The sequence below is a fragment of the Alligator sinensis genome, unplaced genomic scaffold, assembly GCF_000455745.1.
Source record: "Alligator sinensis unplaced genomic scaffold, ASM45574v1 scaffold652_1, whole genome shotgun sequence".
Lineage (NCBI taxonomy): Eukaryota > Metazoa > Chordata > Crocodylia > Alligatoridae > Alligator > Alligator sinensis.
The window spans coordinates 2,863,414-2,880,319 of NW_005842010.1; the positions used below are offsets into that span (position 1 = coordinate 2,863,414).

The window sequence follows — 16,906 nt, forward strand, 5'->3', positions numbered from 1 at the left end:
GATGACCTGAAGCAAGTTTGTCAGCTTGCTAAACCACAAATCTTACTGTGTCAGCAATTTTGTGTGTTGTTTCTGCCTGCTTAAAACAACTGCACAATGCATCGTCACATTTTCTTCCTTGTTCTAATATGTAACATGTTTCTTCATCACAGCTGGTATATTCCATTAAGATTCAGTGTTTTCAGAAAACAAAACAAAAAAAAACAAAAAACAAAAACAAAAAAACCCCACAATTTACCAAAAAACTCAACTTACCAAAACGAAGGGAGGGGACTTTTTTGCACTGGTTTGACAAGTTTGTTTTTGAGCTTACCACAAAACAAAAACATCACACACACAGGGCTGTCCCTGAGAGTGGGGTGGAGGGAAGGAGAGGGCGAATCAGGGTGACCCCCCCAGGCCTTGCAGTTTGGGGGACCCCACAGAGCTAGGCAGAGCAGCCGCGGCAACTCCATGCTGCTGCCATTGGCTTGCTACCCCCACCACATCGCCAACGCCACTGCTGCAGATGGCAGCAGCAGCTTCTTCGGGCCTGAGACATGTGGGATCGGAGAGGGGGCAGGGTCCTGCATGGGTTAATTGTCCCCAGGCCCCGCACCCTGCTCAGGTCAGCTCTGCATACATGTGCACACACCAGCGATTTTAGGCAATGAAGTGTTCAAAACACTCCAGCAAGGACTCTGTTATGCTTGTGACAGAGCCAAAATATGTCATCTTGTCTGAATAATTTAAGTAGTTGTGTAGTTAATCTTTTCATTAAGAATTCATGGATGATCAATTGCTTAGTAGAGTCCTGAGGTTCAGTAACTCCAATCAAAGTGTGTGTGTGTGTGTGTGAATAATCACCCTTGGGAATGGTGGGCTGACTGAAGTCAAATATAAGCAGAAGTGTATTTTTAGCTGGACACTTTCAACAAATAGTGATCTAGCCTCAGCATCCCCCAGTGTTTCTCATTTTCAGGAGGGAGAGATTAAACATCTCTGCTGCACTGGACAGAAGCTTCTGAATTGGTCAAGATGAAAAGGGACCCGTTTGATATCTCAGACAATTGTAGAGGACCAGAACTGTCACTGCCACTGGGGTTTTCAGTGAGTGACTGTAAAATCCATGAGAAGAAGGGATGCACCAGGGTGGAAAAAAAATAAAAAATAAAAATACTAGAAGGCAAATGCTTCCATTTCTCTCACACAGTTCGCTGGGAAATGCTTTCCTCCCATGCTGCCCCCTACATGGACAGGCCTTTGCAGTCATCTGGAATGACAGCCTTTGAGAGTCTTCAGCGAAGCAGATTAAATAGACCATTGGTAGGCACCGAGAGGTCAGTTACCAGGGAAGTACAGCAAGAAGATATATTCTGTGACCCAGTTTTGTTACAACATGCTGAACACAGGCTTACAAAAGCAAATCCATTTAGACCACAGTTGGCAATCATTCACTTGTTCCCCTTTAGAGGCGATTGCTCCTGGTATACACGATGTTTCACTGTGCCCCACACTCTTACTTTATAAAAGGCCCATCAGACCAGCCAGCTTAACTTCCAAAAACATGTACACTTACATCAGGATAGTAATCTACGTTGGGTACCAAGTGCTGAATCAAGGCTTCGAGAGACCCTGACAGAAGGTTGTTGTCATGGTAATACAGTCCTCCACAGTTGTCTTCTTTCGACTGGTACAGGTTTCTGTTGTAACCACTGCTGTCAAACATAGCTGCGAAGGGAGGTGTTTGAGGCATGCTTTCCTAAAGAAAGGCACACAAAGACAGGCGTAAGTCACCACAAGGTATAACACAACAGGCATGTTAGATGCTTAAGGGGAGTGGATCACAGCATCACACTAAAAACACATGCACACACGGAGTAACAAAGATTATACCATCATCTCAAATAAAGATTAATTTTACTAAACCTGTAGGAATTCCTAGTATAAAATGACAAACGGTAATAGGTGCTGCTTGCTATTTATGCTTATGATTGTGAACTACTTCTGCTCTGGGTTTTTGTCATTTGTTTGCAAGATTACAGGAAATGGGAACATTAAAAAATAGGATGAATTAAGGGAGCTTAGAGGTTCAGAAGAAAAAGGAAGATAGCTGGTGGACGTTTTTATGAATCACAACTATCTAGAAAAACCCTTTGTTGTGTAAACATATAAAAACCCAGCAAGTAAAGAATTAACTCTGCCTGTAGCTCCTTGAGAGCCCTTTGCTGTCATGGAGGCATGTTAAAACTTGTTTAGCAAGACACCTGCATGGTTTGCTGGGGGTAAAACTTCAGACTTTAAGCATTTAGAGCAACATTCTACCATCTTCATTCACACTCTTGTAAACAGGCCCTCAACACCAAAAATAAGAATGCACAATCTAAACTAATAGCAGAAATGGAGCTGTCCTGAACACCCTTGAAAAGTTATGGCAGTCCAAAATCCAGACTTGAGGGGGTTTTTGGCTTGAGTTCATCTGTATATGCTTAAAATGAAGCTAGAAAGGAATTTTGTCATAGCATCCCAGTGACTGAAGAAATAAAAGCTTTTTAGAAAAAAAGAAATCCTTGATCAGTCAATACAGCAGTTTAGTCAAAGTTAAGAGGATAGACAGGAAAAGCAAATGACAACGAACAGCTTTTTCTAGCGCACCATATTTAAAAGTCCTCCGATTTTTTTTACCTCTAACTCTCACCTCACTCACCGAAAAGCTGATATCTATCAGAGGGGTTGTGGTTTTCTTCTCTGAACACAGTTATGCTCCCTCCAAAATCTTAACCACAGACTTCTCAAATTTACTTTCAGTAGCAGTTACCACGTAGTATGAGCTGATGAGCAAGTCACAGTCTGAGATTAGACAGATCAGATGCAGAAAGGGATCATGCTGCTTCCCATACTCACAGCAATTAGGAGGGAAGGGAGTCCAAATTGTGAAGCTAATTTGTGCAGGCTGCTGCACTCGTGTGTTGGCAGAGCATGTGTGCATGTGCCTGAAAAAAGCTTTAATGCCTCTGAGCTATCATTGTAAGTGCAGATGCCGTTGCTTTTCTCTCCATTGTGTCAAATCCTATTCGGAAAGAAACTCTTTAAAGACATGGTCTTCAGTGAACACCAGTCTGTGAAGGCACCTGATTTCAAGAACAAGTAGTAATGTGACAGCCTGGAGATAAGTAGCTTCTCTCCATCTGTGTGCTCTGCAACTCACAACAAAGCACTTTTCAGAGTGAGCTCAGAGACTAAAAGCTATTAAGTTATTAGCTGGATTCCTGGGGACATAATGCATTGCACACAGAGCCAAAGACTTGCTGCTTCTGGCAGCATGTCTGGACAATGGAGGCATTCAAACCAGCACGAGACTAAGGGATTCAGCAAGTAAACAATAAGAGAAAGCCAAACTCCCCTTGCTTAGATAGAGAGGGACAGTGAACAGAGGCTCCTGGCCTACATGACCTGCACTAATCCCACTTCGAGATGCCAAGAGATATTTGCATCAAAATGGAGAAGGGGGAGGAGGCTCCCTGTCTGAAAAGTCACATTAGTTCAGCCAGGGATTTGATTCTCTCCACCACACTGAATTGAGAGGGAAGACGGGGAAGAATAAAATACACGTGCCACAGCAGAGGACAGCAAGGTGCTGGGCTCCAGCAAAACAAGGTTCCATTATGATACAGGCCCAGCAGGTCCACGATACAGCCCATATCACAGCAGCGTTTGGAAACATAAAATGCTCTGAAAGAGAAAGACTCTTTTGTCTTTCAAGCTAGTTGCCAGGTCAGCGAAATTTCAGAAATAAACAGAAGTTTGAGAAGAGGTGGCTGAAATGTGGTTGTCTGAGGCAACAGGGTGTGGGTAAACATTTTCTGCATTTTTCACCATATGTAGACTTCTACCCAAGTTTTGGCTCAATTCATGGACTTGCACAAACCGAAGAGAAGCTGAGACAAGGGAATCAGTTTTATATTGCCCAAAACATCACTACTTAAACCTTGTAACAAAACCCAAGAGCAGGAAAGTTTTGGTACATTTCAGCTGAAGGTTTCTTCAGCTCTAATTCACAAACCAAAAACAACTAATGAAAGGGGACAGCAATTCCTGTGACACTCTGAGCAAGGTGTTACACTGTCTTTTGTGTGGTGAGAAAAGACAAACAGACAACGCAAACTGGATAAAGCCCAGTTACATGAAGGATCTAAAATCAGGGGTCAGCAAACATTTTTGGACAGAGTACCAAAGACACTCACAAGCTCGACTTGCAAGAAGTTGGTGTGCCAGGGATAGATGGCAGATGAGCTGCGGGGGGCCTGATCCTTGTTACGGCAGCGCAGCCCCAGTCCCTTCCCCACCGTCTGCCCCAAGTCATACGTGCCACACCATGCTCTGGCATCCGTGCTGGGGGTTGCCTACTCCTATTCTAGATACTAGATAAATAATGTTACTCATACCAGTATATTCAAAGACCAAGGACCACTTAAGTATGCCTGATCGAAAACTACTGAGAAAGTTATATTTTGGTTCGGCAAAAAGTCAATCTCCATCAGATTTTGAAGCAAGGTTCAGGAAGATTTGGACAAAAAACCTTGCAGAACTTCATTGACTTGACCAATACTGTTGACGTTCTCATTTCCAGTTACATTTTGGCTTTGCAGAGGCATTTCCAATCACTCATTTTATCAGAGCATGGTGGTAGAATAGCACTTTGATAAAAACCTCAAGTCCTGCATCACTAGCAATTAAAATCAACAAGTATCGATCTACCTAAACAAGATACTGAAGAGGAAAGACTGCAAGTACATTTCATCTGAAGGGAGAAGAGATTTATTTTGAGCTGCTCATTTTTATTACAAGGCAAATCGCCACAAAATTAGTCACACCACCTTTGTTTCTTCCACTGAGAGCCAAATTCACATCAGGGTTTGCATCTTCTAGTGAGAACAGAGCTTGAGACGCAAAAGAGTCTGCGAGTGAGTGAATCCATGTTGACAGAATAAGAAGGAAAAAAGACCCAGGAAACAAAACAAAGAAAACCTTTTACAAATCACCAAAAAGTTACTTGTGAACAATATTTACACACATGTACTTCAGTTACTGTATATACACCCTTCTCTCCCAGCTCTTCTGGAACCTGAAGTCCAGTAATTGGAGAATATACACTGGGAAGAAGGAGTATGATGTCATTTGTCCAGGTCCTAAACTATTTGTCTAAGTTGTCCGACAAAGACTATTTAGTTCTATTTTAACAAGATATCAAGCTGTACGGAGTAAGAGATGTTCTTATGCTGTACATTCTGACAATGAAGATTTCAATGTAAACAAATAAGACACAGAACACATTGTCCAGGTGACAAAGTGGATGATATCAAAGCATGAGGGGGATACATTTAGCTCATCCAACAGCATGACTCACATAACACTAGACATGCTTGACGAGCATGGGTCCTTTATTTCCTTGCCTCCATTGCTGTGTTTGGTATGGAAGCAGAACCAAATTGAGTGCTTTTTATCTCTAACTTTCTCAGGAACTGTATAAACAGGACCAGCCTCTGCCTCTAGGATTGCCATAGAAATGAATGGATGTAACAGAGCAGAATTTGGTCCACAATGTCTATCCACAAAGATGACAAGTCTAATGGTCATGAAGATAATGCCCAAAGTTGGAAAACATGATCAAAAACAGTTTCCTGTAGTACTGTAATTCTCATTTGGCAGACTCAAAGCAGTTAGATAAAGCTTACAGACCAGAGTGCATATCCAAACTTCTACAGCAGCAACCAAATTCTTTCCCGTTGCTGAATGGCAACAGAGAACAGGCTTGTTTGTTTTCCTTTCCTGCACTTCATCTCATCTGCATATCACATCTACAAAAATAAAGTTAGAGACAAGGCAAGCCTATGTCTGTGTAGAGGTGGTCACTGCTGAATCCAGCACTAACCTGATCAGTGAAATCAAATGAGTGGCACACTTGTTGATCTTTGCTCCTGTTGCACCAGTAGCTCCCATAATATGGATGAACCAGAGGAAGATGCATTACAATACTGGGTGGGGGGGTGGAATCACAAAAAAAAAAAAAAACTACACCTCTCCTTCCATACAGGAAACAGGTTTTATACTGCCTTGAAGTGACTTCAAGATTCAGTCCATTATCCCTTCTCAGAGTTATACATCTCTTGGCATTTAAAACTGTTTTGAAACCAGAACTGGCCTGCTAAAACTGTGGCACTGGCAGAAGCAAGAGATTGTGAGGGTTGTAGAACGCTATTTATGATACATTATGACCTGCCTGACATCCGACTCCCCAGGTATCTCTCCACTTTCATCCCCCTTCTCTCTCTCTCTCCCCCACCTCCCCTGCCTCTCTCTCTCCCATTGACTCCTCAATCTACATTTTCACTGACTACCTGTCTTGTATGCATACCAGCCCAGCCCCTGGCTTCTTTACTTTTCATTCCATCCAGGAAGATCACACACCAACTGCTGAAACTTCCTTAGCCTGATGAAGGGTTTTTGAACCTGAAAGCTTGCTTAATAACTATTCTCCAACTATTTGGGTTGGTCTAATAAAAGATATCAAATTCACCCAAGGAACCTTGTCTGCCCATAGAACACTAAGGGCATTTACAGAAGTGCTCCAGGAGGGGGAGGCGGCGGCACTTTAATTAGAGCATCTCTCATGCATCAGTGTCCCTGTGCTGAATAGTGGCAGTGGGGCACTTTAAAGCTCATTCAATAAGCTTTAGTTAAAGTGCCCCCACCACCATGTTTCACTGCAAGGACACTGATACACAAGACTGTGGAGTGTGGTTAATTACCACATTCCAGCAGACTGGATTGAGTCTGCTCCAACACTCTGTAACTACAGAGCATCGGAGCAGCCTCACTGCTCATGTACATGTGTCCTAACAGTTCCCCTTCATCTTTTCCAGCTATGAAATTATGTGGATAACTTTAAAAAACCTTCAGCTGTTCCATATGGAAAATCCCAGCAAAGGCTTTAAAAGTTTTTGATACATTTGTGAGGTGGCAAGCCTTTTCTCGGAGGCTCCAATACCACCAAGAACAAAATGCTTTCATTAGCAACCAGAGAAACCAACTTTCACAAAAAGTTCTTTTTACAGCGTAGTTGCTTTTTTGGTCCTGAAAGGATACCAAGTGAAAGCAAAATTGAAATTCTATAGACCATGCTACTTCCGGACAAAACTAGAGGTGGTCATGTGTATTACATGCCTGTTAAAGAGTCTGTTGAACATTTCATGAAAGGGAATAAACCCTCCCTTACTATCCACAGCCAAAATTCTCCTCTCCCACTACCGTTCTACAGTGTGTGTCCAACTGCTGCTCTCTACTCTATACATGGCTGAACAATGCGGCTAGAGACACAAATTACACATAAATGGGTATACGTGATAAGAAAGCAGTTCAAATCTGTTACGCAACAGAAGTTTGGTGCACATAAACTGCTTTCAAAATAGCTGAAACTGGTTTAAGGTAAACCTGGATGGGTGGAGTATTAAAAGCTGCGTGTAGATGAAACAAGAGGTGTGTTTGGACTACACTTTAAGACGGGCTAAATGCTTTTGCACCACTTTAATGGTATCGGTGTTTGCATGCTGCGGCAGCGTATTGTGCATTAAATTCCAGCTGCTGTAGGAAATTTGGCAGCGATTCTCAACCAGGGTGCTAGAGTGCCATGAGATCCTTACACCACAGGGTGCCATGCAATATTAGCACTCCTAGGCATGCAAATGCCTACACATAATGCACAAGATAAACCCAGGGATTTCAAATAGGAATCCATAAAGTCAATAGAAGAATTGCTCTACTTTTCCATAGTCAAGAAACAAGTGAAAACTTACAGCTAGCATTTCTGAGTCATGCTTTGGTCTAAAGAGATTGAGAACCACTGAAGTATACAAAGAAAAAAGTGTTTTTCCCTTACAGTTTAAATTCAATGTGCAGTATAAAATTGTCAAAAATTTGATGCTGAGGGTACCCCTTTAAAAGTCACTGGCATAGTTACTTCTTATGTACAATGCTACTAGGACATGTCAAAATACCATTCCTTATTGAAATTTATTTTCCAAAGGGCATAGATTTGTCAAGGGTGACATGTGATGTTCATAACAGAAAAGTCACACTACAGTCAGATGAGACATGGGCGCATCCTCAGCTGTACTGAAAACACACTAAGACTATATATAACCTGAAAACATTCCTCTCCTGTAGGGCTTAAAAAAAAAAAAAAAAATCTCTCGAGCAAGATACAGTTGTGTACAAGCATCTGAGCATACAGGGCAGAGATCCTTAATCCTGTTGTAGCCCCAATAAGGAAGATTCCAGGCTGGTTAACTGGACTGACTGCTCATTTCTGTACAAAGTGTAGAACTGGGAATCTTGTATGATTTTTTACTAGTTCAGAAAGAAACACTAACAGGTGGCAACAGATGGGGAAGAGAGGGGGTGGAAGGGCTGCACAGCAGATCGAAACTTCAGCTTGGAGGAAAAATCATGTTTCTTCTTAAACTCAAAAGGGGACTTTCAGTATTCCTGGCATTAAGAGATTAGAGGTATATTTATATACAGGTACAGGTCAGTCATTAACATTCCAGAACTGTGGTACTGTAAGAAATCAGCCCCTTTATTAGTCAGGGCATTTTCCAAGCAGAGTTCTTAGATGGCTTTTTTGAAGCAAATCCATATATTGCTGAACTGCACGTGTGCGTGGGCGAGTCAGCCATAAGTCACTGACCCATGAGATTTAAGAATGACCTAAATTACTCAGAATCAGCCAGCTGAAGTAGGAGGAAAAAGAGAACAACAGTTTCTGTCACTGCTGGACTAGTATAATTCTACCCAACAGACCCAAGGTCAAGTGTCACGGGGTGCATCTACATGAGACACTTAGCGCACAGAAGACTACTTCCACTGCACATTAGCGCAGCAGGCAAAACCTGTGCTAATGCACGGTAGATTTAGTCTAATGCACAGTAGCATCACAAAAAACATTCATTTGTACCAATGTGCTGTAGCACTGATTACAGTGCATTGTTAGTACCCATCATTACAGGTACTAAACTTAATGTGCTGTAATTACAGGGCATTAACTGAACATGTAGAGACACCCACAAAGTACTCTTTTTCTCCCCTTCCACCTAATAATCTTCTCCAGAATCAGCTGGCAAAGGGGCATGGGAGGAGGGGTTGAGGGAAGACTGAGCTACTAAGCAGGCACCACTCTGAAGGAGTACAGTAGTATTGTAAAAGGACAGGAAGGCTACCTCAAGCTGGAGCCATAAAAACACCAAGATAATTTTAGTGTTTTCAGCCAAGCTACCGGGACAGTAGCTATGAAGAAGTTGGATCCCCTGCTTTAAAGTAAGAACAGTTCACACATTCCCTATGCCTTGCTAAGGGGCCAAACCCAGTGACCTTGTACTATGGAATAAGAAAATACACTCAAATTCTGCTTTCTCTTTCCCCTTCTCAAATCCAGGATATATCAACTTCATTAACAGGCACTTTTCATATCAATAAAGTGACATGGACATCCAAGAAGCAAATAAAAGTAAAAATATATCTGACCCACAGACTCACTCTCCCAGAAGAGAAAAAGTTAGAAGTATCCTGTCAGCAGTCAGAAGGTACAGAGTTGGCACTCTTTCAGCTTTAAGAACCTGGAAAGGGACCATTTTTAATATATGACTGTTTACCTTGCCAGTGTCCCTTTAACACTGCATAATGTGCATTTTTGGTCTGTTTCTGGTTTGGAGGATCATCTGCCTGGCCATAAGCAAGGTTCAAGTGACAGCCGATACTGATGTGAGGAAAGGAAAGTTCTTTGTGTCAGCTGGTGGGTATCTTCCTCCATTAAGTTAAGAAGAAAATACATAAGATCAGATGAATGCACAAGTTAGAGACCACCATACCTTCTGCTTTTATTTTTAAGCAAAAAGAACCATTTTTCTGCTGGTTTTATTCAAAACATGAAGAAGAATCCTCCTGGAACTGCTGACCACAAAGCCCAGAAGTTTGAAATACAACTACAAGCATATTCAAAGCAAAGAAAACAATATCATCTACTCATGGCTTAAGCTTCATTTCACTGACTGAAGCAGGGTGGCTTTTTTCCCCCCCTCACTCTCTCTTTTAAGTACTCAGAATTGCCTCAATTGCTAGTACGGTCAATGGGAGTTTTAAAACTCTCTCAGCTGGGAATAAAGCAAGCTACTGCAGTGCAATTTTAAGAATCCTACCCATAAGTTTATTTAACCTACACAGCAAAAGAGGCACCTAAAAGATTTCAGCAGTTTGATTAGCATACCTGAGACTAACTTTTTCCCCCCCTTCCACCTATTACAAAAGCAGCTCTCTCTTGCCTCTTCACCCGCATGTTACAGACTGACTACCTGCCACTATATGCAAGTGAAGAATTTGAAGATTCCTTTCAGGAAAAGCAAAACTTCTTCATATCCCAGATGTCATAGGAGGTCAGAGTAGCAACAGCAGCTACAGTTGCTAAGTCAGTGGATACAACCCATTGTAAAAGATGCATTTAGCCTCACCCAAGTCAGAGAAGTAGGTTCAGAAAGAGCTCTGCCTTTCAAGTCGTCCCTTTTTACATGGGTGAATCTGACCTGGTTGCAGTAGCTAGGAGTTTTATTAAAGAGGTATCCAACAAAAGTACCCAACAATCAATGGAGAAAGAATAGTTTGAAGGTCAAGACCTAGGAGAGAGAAAAGCCGAGTTCTAGTCCTGGCTTTGCCACAGACTCCTTATGTGACCTTGGCAAAGTCACTTAACTTCCCTGTCCTGTGTTTCCCTAACAACCACCATCATAAAATGGGAAATGACATTTCAGCATCTCACAGAAGTATCACAATTAAGTTACAAGATGCTCAAGGTATATAGTGTCACAACCCAAAGGGTGTGATTTTTGTTTTTGTGTGCTTCGGCACTGCTAAATTGTCCCCGCTAAATTATAGCTTCCTTGCACGGTGGAGTTTTCTGCTGCAAAAGAGAACCCCGGTGCAAGGGAGAATTTCCCGCCAATTTGAAGCTTTCTTTGCAGGGTGCATTTCTTTGTTGCAGCACAGAAATGCTCGTTGCAAAGAGTTCCCGCCATTTGTATGCTAATTCGAGTCCCATTATTGGCCAGTTCTAAATTATTCACACGTGGCGGCTAGTGATTGGCTTGCTAGCCGTATAAGAGGCTTGAGTGGTTTCCGCCCAAGTTGGAGGACTCCACAAACAAGGGAGGAGGAGACTTCACGCTGTGTGAAGATCTCTAAGCGCTGAGGATCCTTATGGACCCAACGCATTTTAAGCAGGCAGCGGAGGTCTGATCAACCTCTAGCCTCTCCCCGTCGCCGAGCGCAGTCCAGACGTATCCCTTCCCGCACGCGAAAGAACCGGACCCACGGAGCCTAGCAAACTTCGTGTGGAGCAGAAGGACCCACGGAGCCTAGCAAACTTCATGTGAATCCTTGACCGATCTCAGAGCTCTTCTACCCGGGTTCGAGTCCTGCAGGTTTATCTTCCCATCGCTGAAAACCCTTGCGACGTACCCTCGTGCCCTGCAGGTTCGAGTTTTGTTTTCTTTTCTGTCTGTAACCGCAACTTAAGCAAGTTTTCAGCCTGCACCACTGCCATCTCGGTGTAAGTAAACAATCTTTAAAACTACCGCTACGCGTTTGTGCCTAATTCCAGCTCGACGGCCTTCCCTCTCCGACCCGGCGTGCCCGGGCTGCTGGCCACAGCCCGCGTGCAGCGCGGAAAAGAGCTCGGGTCGCTCCCGGCCCGCACATATAGCGCCATAGTAGTGACAGGGTAAGGCTCTAACCTTCACCTGACTGAGAACCTTTCAGGACCTGTCAAGAGAGATACTGACTGAATGAGATGGACACTGCTTTGTGAATTAGATGCTGGCACATGCTTTGTCCAAGTCCTGTGACAGCTACAATGCGTTCCAGGAGGGCATCATTTCTCCTTTGCCATTTTAACTGAAAGGCAGGCTATAATTTCGGCATTTAACACCGAAAAATGCAAGGTTTTCCACCTTGGGAGGAAAAACGTGAAGCATCCTTATAAGCTTGACAGTGCTATGCTGGCTAGCACTACAGATGAAAGGGACTTGCGGGTCACAATTGACCACAAGATGAACATGAGCCTTCAATGTGATGCTGCAGCTAGTAAAGCAAGCAAAATGCTGGCTTGCAATCATATATTCTTCTCAAGTAAATCCCAGGACGTCATTCTCCTGTTTTACTCGGCCTTGGTGAGGCCACAGCTGGAGTACTGCATCCAGTTTTGGGCTCCACAATTCAAAAAGGATGTGGAGAAGCTTGAGAGTGGGTAGAGAAGAGCCACGCACATGATCAGAGGTCAGGAAAACAGACCTTATGACGAGAGGCTGAGAGCTATGGGACTCTTCAGCTTGGAAAAACGCAGGCTCAGGGGCGATCTGGTGGCCACCTATAAGCTTATCGGGGGTGTTCACGAGGATCTGGGGGAATGTTTGTTCACCAGAGCGCCCCAAGGGATGACAAGGTCAAACGGTTATAAACTCGTGCAAGACCGTTTCAGGCTGGACATAAGGAAGAATTTCTTTACTGTCCGAGCCCCCAAGGCCTGGAATAGCCTGCCATCAGAGGTGGTTCAAGCACCTATTCTGAATGCCTTCAAGAGAAAAATTGGATGTTTATCTTGCTGGGATCCTGTGACCCCAGCTGACTTCCTGCCCCTGCGGCAGGGGGCTGGACTCGATGATCTTCCACGATCCAGGGGGCTGGACTCAATGATCTTCTGAGGTCCCGTCCAGCCCTAATGTCTATGAAATCTATGATTCACAACTGCAACTTGTAATAGGATGTAATGACAGCATTTATGCAAAAGACTGTCTGTAAAGTCTTAGCTAGGACTGGTTCAGAGCAAAGCTTCTCATTTAGGATTATAGGGAAGTAAGGCTGGAAGGGACCTCACCAGGTCATCTAATCCAGCCTCCTAGTGCAAGACAGGATCATCTCTTGCTAAACCATCCAGCCAAATGTCTGTTTAACTGGCTCTTGAAAACTTCCAAGGATGGATGGGTGACAGACTGCTGCCTTGTTTTATGGGAAGTAAAGCAACATAATGAACATAAATCACTCCCCTCACCCCGCATTAGGCAGGCTTTAAAATGTTCTTGATCAATACAGTGCAATATCAATATAAATTACAACTATGAGAGGTTTATACCAGCATAACTTATTCTTGAAAGGAAAAAAGGTTACAGTGGTGGAAGGTACCTTTCTACCAGTATAAGGGTTCCCCCTCTACTATACCACCCTTATTCATATAATTATCTCAGATAAAAATCATCATCTTACCCACAAGCTGAGCTATATCAGTAAAGCAAAACAAAATAAACCCAAACTGTATTTAGGCCAAAGGTCTGCAAGAATTGTTCCATTTCAGCTGCAGAAAAGGCGGCACAATTCCATCAGATCTCTTCCAATATGTTAGTTTATACCAGTGCTGAAGTTCATCCAGTAAATTTTAGTCTCCGATTAGACTAATCAGGGATGGGCAAAATGCAGCCCATGGGCTGGCTGTGGCACATCAGGCCATTCTATCCGGCCCACAGGGCCCCAAAAAAATTTAGAAAATTAATATTTATCTGCCCCTGGCTGCCTGTCATGCAGCCCTCTATGGCTTGCCAAAACTCAGTAAGCCCTGTGCCCGAAATAATTGCCCACCCCTGGGCTAAGTCATGGGTGGTAGCGAGATATACTTTTTTATGCAGTCGGTTCAAACCAGATAGATTATGGTAACTCAACAGAAAACAGCACTGAACACAATGGAAACACAGTGTGAGCTTGTCCGATTGAAAACACCCCAAAACACTTCTCTCTCCTAACCAAGGCAAGATCTTAAACTGCACAGAACAGGGCTTGCTGACGGGCTTCATCAGTTGGCTTCTGTCAGCTTCTGTTCCCACTGCAGCAGTTCCCATGCTCAACAGAAGGTGGATCCCAGCACTTAGTAATTCATCAGGATCAAAGTCTCCTTGCCTTTTTAAACAATCACACCCATTAAGTCAATACATGCCAAGTACAGCATTTAACCAACACATACCAACTTGGACTGTGAAATGAGCATCAAACACAGGCTACTAGGATCTCTGTACAGAATATTTAAAAATAAGGGTCAACTGATGACATAGTTTGTGGGGGATAAACATATTTCTTCAATGATGGAAGGAACCTGGCCTCTGGCCCCAAGCCTTCTCTCACAAAAAAACCCCACCACACTCTATACATCTCAGTCACCTACATTTCCTCTGGCTGTTTTAAATCATATCTTGGATATGCCTTAGTGTGCAGATGGAACCAGGGTGCTATGAGCCTCTCAGCGGGGTGAAGACTACCCAAGATCAGAAGAGCTAATCAGCTCCAAACCTATCTGAGTTCAATAAAGGTTGCAGATGCTCTTTGTAAGATCTTATAGCAAGGATACCAGACATCTGGTTTCATGTGGTAATTGTCCCGTAACTTCCCAGGAAGCCTATGCTGTATACAGGAAGGTCCATAAATGGTACTCAACATGCCTATAATTTTAATTAGCAAATGGGAAGGACCAAGGGAGCAATACAGCCATTTAGCTGTTTTAACATTATTCCTCACAGCAGCAACAATAAAGGAGATCTTAGTGACAGTTTGTGACAAGAGCTTGATTCTTTCCCTTCTGCCTACGATTTACATAATATCATTACTGCATTTAATATTCAGAAGCGACCATTTGCTTGCAAGCTTGTTTCCAATGCCGGTTGATTAAACGATTCAGATTGCACTTACACCAAATGAGATGCATTTGCAGGTGTCTAGAAGATGCAATGGTCTGTCTATCAGTACAGTGCCATGCACACATACAGAGCCCTAAATTTACCTCATCAAGAATTCATCCAAATGCAAACAACTATTCCCCAAACTCAAAGCTCTGCAGATTTTCTCCATAATGCAGGACTGTAGATTGAACAGCCCAACATTAATAAAATAACTGAGGGGGAGGGAACTAGTGTGGGCAGAGGCATCCCTGAAGTTCATAAATGTGTTCTCAAACACAGCAGAGAGACTTTTGCAGAAAATAGAAAAACAGAAATGCTGACCTTTTTATCCTGAGAAGATCCAAGACATCCAAGCGTGTCCGTTAAAATAAAGTTCCTCTGTAGTACTACTGGCAGTACTGCTACACTTGCTTCCAAGTGGGAGGGAAGAACCACTGTTCCTGTGACTACGCTGACAGAACGAACAGGAAAACAGTAGTAAAGGATAACCAGCCCACAGTCAAGACACGCAAGGGCAAACCCGGTTCCTATAGGCTGTCACATTCCTAAGGCATTTGAGAAAATGCCGAGAATATTTTCTTGCGCTTTCAGACTCCCTAGGAGTCAGACTGAGTCAGTACTGGCTGGAATGTTGTTATGGCTGTTCCTTGTGTACTGAATCCAAGCTTAAATAGATACCAGAGGGCTCTTAAGCCTTCCTGGTTGTAAAAGAAAAAAAAAAAAAAAAAAAAAAACCACTTTGGAGCCTTAACTACAGCAGAAGTGTCAGAAACAAAAGTGTGTTATCAATCGGCCTCCTCTACAGGGAGAAAGCAGACCCCTGACACCCACATTAAGAAGTGCAGAGCCAGTCCAAGTCAATGGGAACTGCAGGTGCTCAACACCTCTGGGGAAAAGACAAGTGAAAATAAAAATTTCATTGCTGATCAGTAGGAGCAGAAACCACTCCGACTTCAAAAGCACTTTTAAAAAAAATCAAGCTACACTGAGCTTTTAGCATCTGGTTTGGTTATTGCTCATCACAGTTGTAACATGACACTAAACACCTCCAATATACAGAGATGAACACAAAGGGTCCCACCAACACTATTCTTTCAACCATGCTTGAACACTGGGTATTATCCACACTGTAGCAGCATGAAAATGTGACAGGCACCAGCTTCATTCCTAACCAAAATGCAAGACTGAGCCATACTTTCATCCGCATCAGGGTATGGCTCCTATCTTACCTTTCCTCTCCCTTCTGTCATCCACAAACAACAAATCAGACAGAAAATACATCACAGCCAGGGCTGAAATGACTGACACGTAGGTGTTCATCAATAACATCTTTTGTTAACTTCATAATGGCATCTCATTATAGAGATCATAAAACAAGTAGTCTCTTTATAGCCTCAGTGGAATAAAGCCACAGACAAATTAAGCTGGGGCACAAGTGAACCAGGACAGCCTGACATGCTGTACTTGGTTTCCACAGGAGTGCTTCCAAAAACAGGTAATGTGAAGAGGCTGTTAGTGTCAAACACAACTGAAAGGTAGCCAGTGCTAAATGTTCCAATAACCAGTATTATGACATCTGATGAGCCAGCATCTATCTCCTTTCCCCTGCCACCAAGGGTTAAAGGCTCCCAAACCAATGCTTCTTTTACACAATGACTGAAACACACTCCTGAACACCACCTCAGTCGCTCATCACTGCATCAGAAGCATGGTTCCGGTACAGAAGTAGGTGCTTCTTTCCAATCCATCAACTTAAGCTACATTTCAGTTGTTGTGATCAATCAACTTACATGCTAAGGGTTTTCGAGCACGCCCTGGCTATCTGGTTATTAGTGCACTTTGCGCTCCTAGCCATCGCCAAGTACACTTGGCACTGATTTTTCCCTGATTCCAGACTCTCCCTAGAGCTCTCATCTGGGAGGGGGCTTTCCCAGACTCGGGGGGGGAGGGGGCAAGGCAAGAGGTTTCCTCCTACTGAGGAACTGCAGATATTTTTCCAGCCCTGCTTTCAAAAACCAGCTCTGTCTCTGCCAGAAATGAAACCACTGCTCTTCAGCACTGGCAGCTCCCATCTAACAGTGACTCACTCCTGCAGCCAGGGTTTGAAT

At 43.3% G+C, this 16,906-nt stretch overlaps 1 protein-coding gene across 1 annotated transcript in view; it reads right to left on the reverse strand.

Annotated features, from left to right (window-relative positions):
- Nucleotides 1-16,894, reverse strand: part of RASGEF1B (RasGEF domain family member 1B) — a 44,359-nt gene extending 27,465 nt beyond the window's left edge. The window contains exons 1-2 of the mRNA XM_025201978.1: nt 15,120-16,894; nt 1,559-1,741 (exon numbers count right to left, since the gene is read on the reverse strand). Coding sequence (XP_025057763.1) covers nt 1,559-1,735 — 177 coding nt within the window. The 5' untranslated portion in view covers nt 1,736-1,741; nt 15,120-16,894. The remainder of the gene's footprint in view (nt 1-1,558; nt 1,742-15,119) is intronic.
- Between the last annotated feature and the right edge of the window lie 12 nt (nt 16,895-16,906).